Raw genomic sequence first — 15,343 nt, 5'->3', positions numbered from 1 at the left:
CTTCCGATGTTAATCTATTAATTTTTTTTAAACAATGCGGCTTGGCGCCAACTCTCTCTTTGTCAGTCACCTGCCCGCCCCCTGGCCGTGGCCGCTTTAAACTGACTCAATGAAGGGCGGTGCGCCACTTGGCTTCCAGCGAGGGAGAGCACAACATCACACCAGAGCTTGCCTTCAGCATTATGGGCATCAGCACTAAGAGAGTCGATTTTGAATGGGTGTACACGGATCAGCCGCACACGCAAAGAAGGAAAGAAATGCTAGGTACGTGTGATATATATACAATCAAATAAAGAAAGTTAAGTGTTTAATTTTAATAGAACACTGAAATTCTTACTTGTAGCAACAGGGTTGTAAACTCAGTGCTCCAGCGATAACAAATTAAATAAAGAGAGGCAAGAGTGTTTTATTGTCATATATACCGAAACGGAGTAATTACATTCTTATCTGTAGCGACATAACAGGTATGTAAACGCGGTGCTCGCTAGATTAAAAAAAATCTATTAAAGAGAGGCAAGAGTGTTTAATTGTCATATTAACGGAGACGGAGCAATGGGATTCGAACTTACAGCAGCACAAGAAGTCTGTAAACACAGTACTCGAGGAATAACATACGCAAATGAAAAAGACGTTCGATAAATAAAATAACCCCAATATTGTAGAAAACAAAAAGCGCCCGAAGTTCCAGGTGCAACCAAGGCAGTTTCTGGTTCGGAGTAGTTGGTGTTCTGATGGCTGTAGGGAAGAAGCTGCTCATCGTGAACCTGAGGTGAACACGAACAAAACCCCAAAGTGCCGAGGAACTTAGCGGGTCGGGCTGCATCTATAGAGGGAAATGGACAGACCAGGTTTCGGATCGGGATCCTTCATCAGACTCCGAAGAAGTTTGATTCATCCAGCAATTACTGCAGATTTCAACATCTGCAGTGTTTCGTGTCTATAGACGTGATTTTTGTTTTTGTCTGTCACAATTTTCCAAATAGAATTTTGTTTTTCTGAAAAGTTTTTTATAATTTGCTAGACGGAATAAGTTTAAACTTATCTTTATATATTTGAGACTATACTTAACGTGATTTAAAAAATATATATTCGTGTATGAAGCGTGTATTATATTAATATATAAAACGAACGTTTACTACTAATAATATTATCGGGATCAGATTTTCCTTTGTAATGGGTACTTGTGAAGCAATATAGACTATGTGGATAATATTTCAGCCACATTTGATTCGGGAACCGATCGAGTAAATTTCCCCAAACATGACCTGTAATGCTGACTGGTGTTTCATTATCCCGCGTAGTCAACCGTATAAATATTTTGCTTTTGTGTCACTGTTTATTAAATACCAGATGAGCATCAATCGAGGTAAATTGTATTTTCCAAAACATTTTTGTGTCATATTACTCGAATAAAGAAAATTGCAAGATTCTGACAGAATTAGCTCAGGACACGTTTCAAAGAACTGAGACCATTTCGACATGAAATGCAAATACTTCCGAGATCTGCGGTTGCTTTTCAGCCGAACGCTTTAAGGAATGTAAACACCACTACATGGTATTAAAAATGTTTTTTAAATCATCCCCGCCCCATTTATTGTGGTTTTATAAATGTTTAAGGCATGGTTTTTGACCTTTGGGTGGGGCTGGAGAGGGATCGTTGAGGTGCGGCTGCAAAGTGGTGACTACATTTTTATGACACCTGTAGCAAATATAAAGTCGTGTCGGCTTGGATATTCTTTTTTGCGGTTGGTGCATAAAGTGGGACTGTTGTGAACTACAACGCAAGTGAAGAAGTGTCACGCAAATAATTTAACTCTTTAAGATTGCATTCAAGAGTTTTCGTAAGAAAGTATAGCGCCTTAATACATTTCACTGCGTTAAAAGCGTGCAGGTAATAGAATACCTATGGCCTACTCCTGCACCTATTTTCTATGTCTAATAGCAAAAAGAGATTACATCGAAAACTAACTCTGTGCCGACGTTTTAATGGTTGTGTTTCTTAAAGACATTACATTAATTTAGTTTACCCCCCGCCATTAACGGCCATGTTTCGGTTAGAAAAAGATAAAACTTAGGAGGTCAGGCAGTATTTGTGGACAGAGGAAAAGAGTTCATATTTCAGATCGTCGACTTTCGTTAGAATTGGGAAAGAAGAAAAACAAGTTAGTTAAGTTGCAGAGAATGTGGGCGAGGATGGGCGATTCAATGTCCGTGAAAGGGTGAGGCTGTAGATGTTGTGGGCGGTAGTTGGATCAAGTCAGAAGTTGACGATGCAAACCGAACCAGTAAGTATTACAGGTACACAAAATTGCTGGAGAAACTCAGCGGGTGCAGCAGCATCTATGGAGCGAAGGAAATAGGCGACGTTTCGGGCCGAAACCCTTACGTCGCCTATTTCCTTCGCTCCATAGATGCTGCTGCACCCGCTGAGTTTCTCCAGCAATTTTGTGTACCTTCGATATTCCAGCATCTGCAGTTCCTTTTAGAACAGTAAGTATTACAAATGGAAAGGCCTCAGGGCATGGGTAGCAGGTTAGGCCAGTCTAATGGAACGAAAACCAATATTACAGGTGCATAGACACAAAATGCTGGAGTAACTTAGCGGGACATGCACCATCTCTCGAGAGAAGGAGTGGGTGACGTTTCGGGTCAGACCATTCTTCAGACTAAGGGGAGAGGGTGATACAGAGATAAGGAAATGTAAGGTGTGAAAACGAGACAAGGGATGAGGCTCAAGGAAAATGTGGAATAGATCAGTGTTAACTAGGAGAAGATGGCGACGATGCATGTAGAGATAAAAATGTGATCAAGGGTGCAGTCAGACTGGTTGGAGAACTGGGAAGGGGAGGGATGGAGAGAGACGGAAAGCAAGGGTTACTTGAAATTAGAGAAGTCAATATTCATACCGCTGGGGTGTAAGCTGCACAATATGAGGTGCTGTTCCTCCAATTTGCGCTGGGCCTCACTCTGACAATGGAGGAGGCCCAGGACAGAAAGATCAGGCAGGCGTAGGCAGACTGAATGGAGATGTTCAGTGAGAAGGGACGAGTTAACTATGGAGTTGTGGAGGGAATGGTCTTTGCGGAAAGGGGTGGAAATGGGAAGATGTGGGTAGTGGTGTGATCCCGTTGGAAACAGGTGCATAACTTGCTGCAGAAATGGCCACATCTAATACAGAGAGCAAGCTACCTGAAATTGTTGAATGCAATGTCGAGTTCAGTTTAATGAGGTACAGTGAAAAACTTTTGTTGCGTGCTAACCAATCAGCGAAAGACAATACATGATTACAATCGAGCCATTCACAGTGTGCAGATACATGATAAGGAAAGTGCAAGATAAAGCCAGTAAAGTCTGATCCAAGATAGTCTGAGGATCACCAATGAGGTAGATAGTTCAGGACTGCTCTCTAGTTACAGTAGGATGGTTTAGTTGCCTGATGACAGCTGGGATGAAACTCCCTGAATCTGGAGGTGTGTGTTTTCACACTTCTGTGCCCCAGGTGTTCGAGGTATGAGTGTAGGGTGCTGGCATCGTCTGTGGACCTGTTGTGGCGGTAAGCAGACTGCAGTGGGGCAAGGCCGCTGGATAGACTGCATTTAATGCGTTCCATAACTAGCCTCTCAAAGCATTTCATGATGGTGGATGTCAAGGCCACTGGACGGTAGTGGTTTAGGCATAAGATCTTGCTTTTCTTGACGGTGGATACCTCAGAAAGGAGTAGGGGGAGATTAAAATGTCCACGAATACATCTGCCAGCTGGTCCGCCCAGCTACTAAGGACAGCCAGGAACTCCATTTGGGCCAGTTGCTTTCTGTGGATACACCCTCAGGAAGGCCTATCTAGCCCCTGCACCATTGACCCTGGGGAGAGACACACTTAAGTCTGAAGGGGCAGTGTCACTGCCTGCTGGTCTTCTGCTTGAAGAGAGTATAGAAATCATTCAGTTCATCAGGTAGGGTCACACTAACACCAATGATGTTGGCTGACCTTGCTTTGCAGCCAGTTATTCAGACCTTGCCGCATTCTCCGTGTGCCCGAGTCATTACACTGGGACTCACGTTTGTCCCGGTATTGTTTCTTAGCCTCCTCAATGGCTTTGCAGAAATGTTGTTTTTGAAACTTGCATTGTATCCAAAAATAAAAAGACACAATGTGCTGGAGTAACTTAACAGGTCAGGCAGCATCTATGGAGAATATGGATAAGTGAAGTTTTTGGTCTTCGGTGATGCTGTCTGACTCGCTGAGTCACTCCAGCAAATTTTGTTTGGTAAACACCATCTGTAGTTTTTTGTGTCTAAACACCACACCTTGGAAAGCATCTGGTCCCTATAGTATGTGTCCACAGTCCCAAAATTTGTGTACCGACTAGGTCAGTATTCAATACCATCATACCTTCCAAACTCACCAGCAAACAGGATCTTTGCTGGAGTTTGTAGATCAAACAGTATTGCTGATTTGATCTGTGTCTGGTTTTGCTGCTGATGACCTGATCGATAATCCATGTCCGGTTTTCCACACCACCACCACCTTATGGCATGCGGTCAGCCATGATGTTTTTTAGTTTTAACTTACGATTAGGAGCCTACAGTACTTCTCACGATGGTCTCTGTATGTATACAATTTAAAGAACTTGTTATGATATATAATGACTCTGTATCATAAGTACTTTGCACATAGTTCTTGTGAACATCTTCAACCTCTCACTACTGCAGTCTAAGCTTCAATAGACAATAGGTACAGGAGTAGGCCTTTCGGCCCTTCAAGCCAGCACCGCCATTCATTGTGATCATGGCTGATCATCCACAATCAGTACCCCATTCCTGCCTTCTCCCCATATCCCTTGACTCCGCTATCTTTAAGAGCTCTACCTAACTCTTGAAAGCATCCAGAGAATCGGCCTCCACTTCCTTCTGAGGCAGAGAATTCCGCAGATTCACAACTCCCTGGGTGAAAAAGGTTTTCCTCATCTCTGTTCTAAATGGCTTGCCCCTTATTTTTAAACTGTGGCCCCTGCTTCTGGACTCCCCCAACATCGGGAACATGTTTCCTGCTTCAAGCGTATCCGATTAGTAGGCCCCCCTCGGTCATGACTGACCATGGGTGATGCATCCTAGTTTGCAGGTGATGTGTGGTCGGATGCAAGCCTGGGCGATGTCATATGGAGGACAGGCTGTTGCCCATGCAGCACGTCCCCCCTCTACATCGCTGATCGATCCAAAGGTACAGCAGGGCCGTTACAGTTTGGCACCAGCGCTGGCGCAGGAGCTGTCAGAGCGAGGTTGTAGACAACGACGAACTGCCTTAGGGGCTCCGACTCCAGATTTTCTTGAGGTTTACTCCAGGGGCCTTTTCCATGACTGGATATGGCCATAAAGCAGTGGAGGTTTTAAATCAGTTTTCCCTCCTAAATGGACTGCCTTCCCAGGCTGGCGAGCCCCATCTGCCCGAGACTCATGGGGGCGGGAACGTCTACCTTCCCGTGCAGGTCTATAGCACCAGCCCACTGCCCAATCCCTTAATAATCTTATATGTTTCAACAAGATATCCTCTCATCCTTCTAAATTCCAGAGTATACACGCCCAGTCGCTCCATTCTTTCAACATACGACGGTCCAGCCATCACAGGGATTAACCTCGTGAACCTACGCTGCACTCCCTCAACAGCAAGAATGTCCTTCCTCAAATTTGGAGACCAAAACTGTGCACAATACTCCAGCTGTGGTCTCACCAGGGCCCTGTACAACTGCAGAAGGACCTCTTTGCTCCTATACTCAACTATGAAGGCCAACATGCCATTAGCTTTCTTTACTGCCTGCTGTACCTACATGCTTATTTTCAGTGATTGATGTACAAGGACACCCAAATCTCGTTGTACTTCCCCAGAGTGGATAACCTCACGTTTATCCACATTAAGCTGCATTTGCCATGCGTCTGCCCACTCACCCAACCTGTCCCAGTCGCCCTGCATCCTCCTATCCGGTCCCCGGTCAGGGGGGAATCTCCAACCTAGCGGAGGTGCGCAGGCACAGCAAGAACCTTACCTGCAAACACGGGCGAGGCCCTCATGGAGTCCGGAAACGAGGCCGTCGGGCAGGGTCTCCCAGCAGCAACGGAGCTGGAGGTGTAGACTGTATGGGAATTCCCGATCCCAGGGGATTCCCCGACCTCACAGAGACCCTAAGTACTCTATCTTTAAACACCGAGGAGGGCTCCATGGAGTATGGAAACGTGGCCGTTGGGCAGGACTACAGGTCAGACTGAAGAGGGGACTTCGACTCCCTCTCCCTACTATCCTACTGGCCAACGTACAGTCATTAGAAAATAAAGTGGAGGACTTAAGGGCAAAGCTGCTTTATCAAAGGGAGCTGAGGGCATGCTCTGTTCTGTTTCACAGAGACATGGCTCACCCCCAGCTCCCCAGACTCAGCGGTCCAGCCTGAAGGATTCTCCATCCACCATATGGACTGTACACCGGCATCTGGGAAAGGGAGAGGAGGGGGCGTCTGCCTCATGGTCAACTCTGCGTGGTGTTCAGACGTGGTAGTCCTATCCAACTCGTGTTTTCCACACCTCGAACATCTGGCAGTGAAGTGCCGCCCCTTCTACCTTCCGAGGGAATTCATCTCCATCCTCATCTCCATGGGTCTACATCCCATCTCAAGCAGACATCCGTCTGGCACTGAAGGAGCTGCACGCCGTGGTCAACAAACACCAGACGTCTTACCCCGAGGCATTTACCACCATAGCTAGGGACTTCAACAAAGCAAACCTCAAGAAATCACTCCTTAACTTCCACCAACATGTCTCCTGATGCACCAGAGGACCAGACACCCTCGACCACTGCTACACCACCATCAAGGATGCCTATCGCAGAGGAACAACTCCAGGACTGTTTGGAGTCTGTAGACTGGGCAATGTTCAGGGACTCGGCAACTCAGACTTCATAAAGAAATGTATTTATTTATGCCTACTATGTTCTGTTGTGCTGAAGCAAAGCAAGAATTTAATTGTCATATCTGGGACACGTGACAATAAACTCTCTTGAATCTTGAATCTGCTTCAGTAATGACACATTTTGTGTTGTCCATTGAAGTTCATAAATCATAGGAGCAGGATTAGGCCATTTGGCTCATCAAGGCTTTTCCGCCATTCAATCATGGATTTTTTTTTTCCCGCTCAACCCCTTTCTCCTGCCTTCTCCCCATAACCTTTGACACCCTTGCCAATCAAGAATGTGTCAATCTCTGCTTTAAAATACCCAATGGCTTCAGTCAGCCATGATCATATTGAATGGCGGTGCAGGCTCAAAGGGCCGAATGGCCTACTCCTGCACCTATTTTCTATGTTTTTCTATGGTCCCACAGCAGACTGCAGCAATGATTTCCACAGATTCACTACCCTCTGGCTAAAGAAATTCCTCCTTGACTCCTTTCTAAAGGCACCTCTTTATTTGGAGGCTGTGCCCTCTGGTCCTGGACTCTCCCACTAGAGGAAACATTCTCCCCTCATCGAAGAACCTGTGATATCTTTTTCCACAGCAACCGTCTTGCTGATGTTAAGGTACCGGGCTACAATGGTTCCCAAATCCTTCCTGTACTCTGTTTCATTGTTGTTGATCTGGCCAACAATATTATATAATCAGCAAACTTAAAGATGGAGTTGTCATAGTCATGGGTGTAGAGGGAGCACAGCAGGGGACTGAGCACAGAACCTTTGGGAACACTGGGTGGAGGAGATGTTACGAACATTTCTGACTGAGGTTTAGTTTAGGGATACAGGGCGGAAACAAGCCGTGCCAACCAGCGATCCCTGTCCACTAGCACACCAGGAACACTACACACTAGTTTAGTTTAGAGATACAACGCGGAAACAGGCCCTTCGGACCACCGAGATCGTGCAGACCAGCGATCCCCACATGTTAACACTATTCTACACACATTGGGGACAATTTACAATTATACCAAGCCTATTAACCTACAACCTGTAAGTTTTGGAGTGTGGGAGGAAACCGGAGCACCCGAAGAAAAGCAACGTGGTCACAGGGAGAACGTACAAACTCTGTCCAGACAGCTCCGGTGATCAAGGATCGATCCCGGGTCTCTGGCGCTGTAAGGCAGCGACTCTACTGCTGCGCCACTCTGCCACCCACAATCTGCCAGTCGGGACCTTCAGAAGCCAGTTGTGGCCAGGGGTCTTGAGTCCAAGGTCCAGGAGTTTTGAGATGAGCTTATTCAATCTTGTCAACTAAATTGTGACATTATAATATAATCAAATTGATTGAGAGAGGGGGACCAAAAGGATTTGAGCAGAATTCATACTTTCTAACATTAAACCATTACTGGGCAGCTATAATACTTGTACCAAATATCTCTGTACTTAAACTGCATCATATTGTTTACTTCTGTACATCCGATAATTTGTTGAACAAAATGCAAAATGTAACCTGAAGCTAACATTTGTCCTACAACCATTTCCTGATTGTGAAGAGGCAGCTAATGATAATGGATGGGTGGCTGCCCTCCACTGATTCCCTAAACAGTCCAAGTAACTTGAGTAACTGTTGAAAACACATTATCACAATGCCTTCTTGGACAAAATTAATTTGATACAATGCATTATTAAAAACCTCTAATAACTAGCAACACGTAATGCAAATCCAGATCAATAAATACATTTTTAAAACATTTTTTTTAAATTTTAAAGTGTTTAAGAAATACTGCAGATGCTGGTAAAATTGAAGGTAGACACAAAATGCTGGAGAAACTCAGCGGGTGAGGCAGCATCTATGGAGAGAGGGAATTGGTGACGTTTTGGGTCGAGACCCTTCTTCAGACCCTTCAAGGAAAGAAGGGTCTCGACCCGAAACATCGCCAATTCCTTCTCTCCATAGATGCTGCCTCACTGGCTGAGTTTCTCCATTTTGTGTCTATCTTTAAATTTCAATCTAGATGTATTAAAATGAGAGCAAATGCTACTTCTGACTTAAATTTTGTTACAATTTTAGTTATGATTTTTACAGTTGATCCTTTATTAGTAATATTTTGTAATAATAGAAAAGAGCATTTATTTAAACACAACAGTAAAAGTGACATCACAAGGGCGGCACAGCGGTAGAGTTGCTGCCTCACAGTGGCCAGAGACCTGGGTTCAATCCTGACTACGGGTGCTGTGTGGACGGAGTTTGTACGTTCTCCCTGTGACTGCGTGGCTTTTCTCCGGGTGCCCCGGTTTCCTCCCACACTCCAAAGACGTGCAGGCTACGGTAGTAATTGTAAACTGACCCTAGTGTGTAAGATAGTGCTAGTGGAGGGTTGATTGCTGGCCGGCACAGACTCTGTGTGCCGAAGGATCTGCATCCGCTCTGTGTCTCTAAAATTAAAAACTAAACAAATGAACATACCACCAAAATTCCCCATTGCTGCTGTTAACTCAGAATTAAGATGTGCATCATATTACGTTGGCTTGGACTTCCTGATGTACATCCATGAAGTTGCCTAGCATAATTTCAAATTTGTATCAATGCAATGTACAACTCAGATTTGAAAGTGACCTGTATCGAGGAGGGACAGTTGACTCAGTGGCACTCATAAAATGAAATGTACTGAGGAAATGGGTAAATGGGTACATCAATAGGAAACGATGCAAACATTGGAAGTGTTTTGACAATGAGGGAGAAGGCTTCTTTAGTCAATCACAGATGGGGAAAATAATTCCAAATATAATGTAGTGTATATGAGCAGACGAAAGGGAAGGAAATTGAATGATGGAAAAGAACAGGCGTATCTAAAAAATCCTTGTCCTTAAATTCTTTAAGACATTAGGGCAGTGTTATAAGATGGTTATAAAAACATGGGTACTGGATGTAAACCAGGAGTTGTTGACTCTCCACCACTGCCAACCATTCGCATTTGATCTTTAACTTTATTAATCAAGCTTAAATAACTCAGCCAAAATGATACAAGCTTTTTGTTGTAGTGTCTGACGTCTATAGGGATATGGCCGCATGTGTTGCCTGTAACTCTGGCATATCTCATGACTGCATCATAAGATTGTGCATTCAATTACCACTCTGGAGACCTGACCCAGACACACAGATATTCTTCTGTGGGAAGAATAACTTTTGAGCAAAGAATCTGTTCTCTTTTGCCATTCCAGGTGTACATGAAAGTTCCAATTGAATTATTTTTTAAAGATATCAGGGAATTCCCTGCGCTCTAATCAATATTTCTCAAGTCTTGTAAAAGGTTTTCTGATAGACACCAAATGCTGGAGTAACTCAGCGGGACAGGTGGCATCTCTGGGTGGAAGGAATGGGTAACGTTTTGGGTCGAGACCCTTCTTCAGACTCTGCGTCAGAGGAGGGGGAGACACAGTGATTAAGAAGGGTAAGGTCCACTGCACCTGCGCCCAAGATGAGGTGTTCCATACCTGGACTTCCACTTTCTTTAGGGAACGGGGGTTCCCATCTTCCATCATAGATAAGGGTCTCCTCGGTACCCAGCAGCTCCGCTCTTGCTCCCCCTCCCCCCAGCCGCAACAGAGACTGACCCCTTGTCCTGACCTTCCACCCTATCAGTCGTCGCCTACAGCACATAATCCTCTGACATTTTTTAAACCTCCAACGGGATCTCACCACTAGCCACATCTTCCCATCTCCACCCATTTAGTCAGAGACCGTTCCCTCCGCAACTCCCTGGTCAACTAGCCCCTTCCCACCCAAACCACTGCCTCCCCAGGTACGTTCCCCAGCAACCGCAGGAGATGCAACACCCGTCCCTAAACCCCCTTCCTCGACTCCTTGCAAGGATCCCGACAGTCCTTTCAGTTGAGGCAGAGGTTCACTTGCACTTCCTCCAACCTCATCTACTGTCTCCGCTGTTCGAGATATGAACTATATATCAGCAAACCCAAGCACAGGCTCGGCAATTGTTTTGCTGAACACCTCCGCTCAGTCCGTCAAAACCTGCTAGATCCCCCGGTTGCTAAGCACTTCAATTCCCCCTCCCATTCCCACATTGACCTTTCTGTCCTGGGCCGTCTCCATTGTCAGAGTGAGGTCAAATGCAAATTGGAGGAACAACACTTCATATTTAGCTTGGGCAGCTTATAACCCAGCTGTATGAATATTGATTTCTCTAACTTCAAGTAACCTTTGCTTTCCCACTCTCCCCGTCCCTTCCCCACCCTAGTTCTCTGATTAGTTTCACTGTCCTGATTAATTTTACTGATTGTATACCTCGTTGTCACCTTTCCCTCGGCTAACAACTGCTGACATTTAATGCTGATAAATGTGAGGTGTTACACCTTGGCAGGACAAATCAAAATAGGGCGTACATGATAAATGGTAGGGAATTGAAGAATACAGTTGAACAGAGGGATCTGGGAATAACCGTGCATAGTTCCTTGAAGGTGGAATCTCATATAGATAGGGTGGTGAAGAAAGCTTTTGGTATGCTAGCCTTTATAAATCAGAGCATTGAGTATAGAAGCTGGGATGTAATGTTAAAATTGTACAAGGCATTGGTGAGACCAAATCTGGAGTATGGTGTACAATTTTGGTCACCCAATTATAGGAAGGATGTCAACAAAATAGAGAGAGTACAGAGGAGATTTACTAGAATGTTGCCTGGGTTTCAACAACTAAGTTACAGAGATAGGTTGAATAAGTTAGGTCTTTATTCTCTGGAGCGCAGAAGGTTAAGGGGGGACTTGATAGAGGTCTTTAAAATGATGAGAGGGATAGACAGAGTTGATGTGATCAAGCTTTTCCCTTTGAGAATAGGGAAGATTCAAACAAGGGGACATGACTTCAGAATTAAGGGACAGAAGTTTAGGGGTAACATGAGGGGGAACTTCTTTACTCAGAGAGTGGTAGCGGTGTGGAATGAGCTTCCAGGGGAAGTGGTGGCGGCAGGTTCGTTGGTATCATTTAAGAATAAATTGGATAGGCATATGGATGAGAAGGGAATGGAGGGTTATGGTATGAGTGCAGGCAGGTGGGACTAAGGGAAAAAAATTGTTCGGCGCGGACTTGTAGGGCCGAGATGGCCTGTTTCCGTGCTGTAATTGTTATATGGTTAACAATGATCTATTCTACATTTTCTTTGAACCTCATCTCCTTTGATGTCTTGTTTTCACACCTCACCCTTCCTTATCTCTCAGTCTGACGAAGGGTTTTGGCCCAAAATGTTACCCATTCTTTCTATCCAGAGATGCTGCTTGTCCCGCTGAGTTACTCCAGCATTTTGTGTCTATCTTCGGTGTAAACCGGCATTTGTAATTCCTTCTTACGCAAGAAGTTTTCTGATCTCATTCTCATTTATTTTTGTGGTTTTGGTCCATTTTTTTCCTCTTTACTAAGATCAGCCCAGTCAAAGTTGTAAATGTCATCATTTCACTGATCTATGCTGTAGAGCAACACTTCAACACTCTTCTGCCCCTGTACAGCTACAGCCAGAGTTCCCCAATAATCCTACCTTGGTTAATGTAAACCCTTTGTAAATGTGACATATCCATTAGCATGCTGCCAGCTTGCTTATGTGCCTTTTCAACAGTAATCTTGATTTCCTTTCCACCCGTGCACTATAAATTCAACCAACATTTTTTTTTAATGTATCATTGCCTTTGCTGACACGATCAGCTTGTATTCATTCCTCACCCTAATTGACCCCGAGAATGTACTCTTTTTAAACTATTGCAGTCTGATCATGTAACTCCAAAAAAGCTGTGGGACAAGGTATTAAATCTTTGTGTTTTAAACATCCCATGGTATTCTTTTGAATAAACTTTTTTTTCTCCATTGTCCTCAGCAAATATTTATCAATCAATTGATCTCACTGAAACATACTTGTATTTTTGGCCTGTATTGCGCTGTTGTTTTTCTGTTTGCTGTGAATTAATTGTTTCCTATTTTAACATATTCTTACATCCTTGTTTGGCTGTGAAGCTTTGTATGTGAAAAGTGGTTTCAAAATGCAGGTTTTCCTTTTCGGAAATGTACCTTTTTTTGCTGTTCCTTTCCACGCTTTGAAGATGGATCTTCAAGCATGAGTGAACATTTGGTCACGTGCTAATATCTCCTGATGCAATTTGAGAATTAAATTTAGTTTGTAAAATGTTGGTCATTTTCTGCTACTTAAGTCATGATATGAATGTAAGCACTTGTTGTTATTGTGATTGTATAGTAGGTATTATCACAGTATGTATACTATTGTGTGCAGAACTCGCTAATATTTCCTTATTTTATTTTTATCAACAGCAAAGTATCCTGAGATCAAGTCTCTAATGGGACCAGACCACAATCTAAAATGGATTGTGTTTGGGATGGTACTTACACAGACCATTTCCTGCTATTTTGTGAAGGACTTGTCTTGGAAATGGATTATCTTCTGGGCTTATGCTGTTGGAGGTGCAGTCAACCACTCACTGACTCTTGCCATTCATGATATTTCTCACAATGTTGCCTTTGGCAATAAGCTGGCCAAGTGGAACCGACTGTTTGCAATCTTTGCTAATTTGCCCATTGGATTGCCTTATTCTGCATCATTCAAGAAATACCACATAGATCACCATCGTTACCTGGGCGGCAATGGCCTGGATGTGGATATTCCAACGGAGATTGAAGGGTGGTTCTTCTGCACACCATTTCGCAAAACAATTTGGCTTATTTTGCAACCACTTTTTTATGCACTTAGGCCTCTTTATGTTAACCCTAAACCTGTTTCAAGCCTGGAGATATTGAATGCTGTGATACAGTTTGCATATGATTTTCTCATCTATTACCTGTGGGGTTTGAAACCTATAGTATACCTGATAGCCGGCTCTCTCCTGTGTATGGGTATACATCCAATCTCCGGACATTTCATTGCCGAGCATTACATGTTCCTTAAAGGGCATGAGACCTATTCGTACTATGGGCCTCTCAACTGGATAACCTTCAATGTGGGCTACCATGTTGAACACCACGACTTTCCCAGTATTCCTGGCAGCAAATTACCACTGGTAAGTGAAAGAGTTAAAGGAGTGAGTGGCAACGAGCAAATAATATGGCTGAAAAAAAAGCTGGTGTGAGCAATTTTGAGCACCATATCTGAAGAAGGGTGTACTGGCTCCGGAGAGGTGTCCAGAGGAGGTTTACAAGAATGAAACCAGGAATTAATGGGTTAACATATGACGAGCGTTTGACGGCACTAGGCTTCTACTCGCTGGAGTTCAGAAGGATGAAACGTGCCTCATTGAAACGTGCCGAATAATGAAAAGAATGGATGTGAAGAGGATGCTTCCAATGGTGGGAGAGTCTAGGATTAGAGGTCATAGCCTCAGAATTAAAGGATGTTCCTTTAAGAAGGCGATGAGGAATTTCTTCAGTCAGAGGGTGGTGAATCTGTGGAATTCTTTACCACAGAAGACTGTAATGGCCGACAATGGACATTTTTGAGGCAGAGATAGATAGATTCTTGATTAGTACGGGTGTCGGGACTTATGGGGAGAAGGCAGGAGAATGGGGTTAGGAGGAAGAGATAGATCAGCCATGATTGAATGGGGGAGTAGACTTGATAGGCCGAATGGCCTAATTCTGCTCCTATCACATGACCTTATGATGTGGTAGCCAAAATTAAGAATTTTTTTAGGGTGTTATGTTTGACAATGGAAAGTCGGATGCCTAGTGGGGGAGTAAACACTAACAATATATTCTTCTGTTGATTCAAAACCCATGACTTCCGTTTTAAAAACTGGGGCCCGTCTTGCCAAAGCAAGACTTAAAAACCCCCCAAAAGATCTCAAAAGCTGCAAAACCTGCTGACGCTCTGAATGAGCTCATAAAAGTGGGGACATGCCTGTAGAACTGCATTCCAGTACTTCTTGGGAATATTGAAAATAATATATATATTGATGTGGTAAACATCATAAAAACAAAGGTCTAGTCATTCCAATAAAAGCAGTTTATGTTCAAATAAATTAAATCTGCAACCATTTGTATATTAATAGAAGGAACAGGAAGGTTTCAGTCAAGCATAATATCATTGTAACTATGTACCTGATCTTTCCGTGTGGATTATACATCTCAATAATGTAATTGCATTATAGGGAAGTTAGATTCAAAGTGAATTTTTAATTACAATCTCTTTGTGAAACCTCGGAGGCTTCTGGCATAAGTGATTGAAATGTGACAATCTGAAGGTCAGACAACCATCAGCTATTACCACGTTTAATTGTTGAGCATCGCGAGAGACAAGGATGCAACATTTTATCTGTTATTGTATAGTTTTTATTTTTAATAACATTTCTACAATTCCCTCAAGCTATGTGTGCACACTGCAAAAGGCTGTTTATTCAAACAGATC

At 43.7% G+C, this 15,343-nt stretch overlaps 1 protein-coding gene across 1 annotated transcript in view; it reads left to right on the top strand.

Moving 5' to 3' along the window:
- Positions 1-143: 143 nt before the first annotated feature.
- Positions 144-15,343, top strand: part of degs2 (delta 4-desaturase, sphingolipid 2) — a 44,368-nt gene continuing 29,168 nt past the window's right edge. The window contains exons 1-2 of the mRNA XM_033026504.1: positions 144-264; positions 13,258-14,000. Of these exons, the coding sequence (XP_032882395.1) occupies positions 183-264; positions 13,258-14,000 (825 nt within the window). The 5' untranslated portion in view covers positions 144-182. The remainder of the gene's footprint in view (positions 265-13,257; positions 14,001-15,343) is intronic.

The sequence above is a fragment of the Amblyraja radiata genome, chromosome 9 (assembly GCF_010909765.2).
Source record: "Amblyraja radiata isolate CabotCenter1 chromosome 9, sAmbRad1.1.pri, whole genome shotgun sequence".
Taxonomy (NCBI): Eukaryota; Metazoa; Chordata; class Chondrichthyes; order Rajiformes; family Rajidae; genus Amblyraja; species Amblyraja radiata.
Note: the sequence above shows the minus strand (reverse complement) of the source record. Positions and strands in the feature narration are given on the sequence as shown.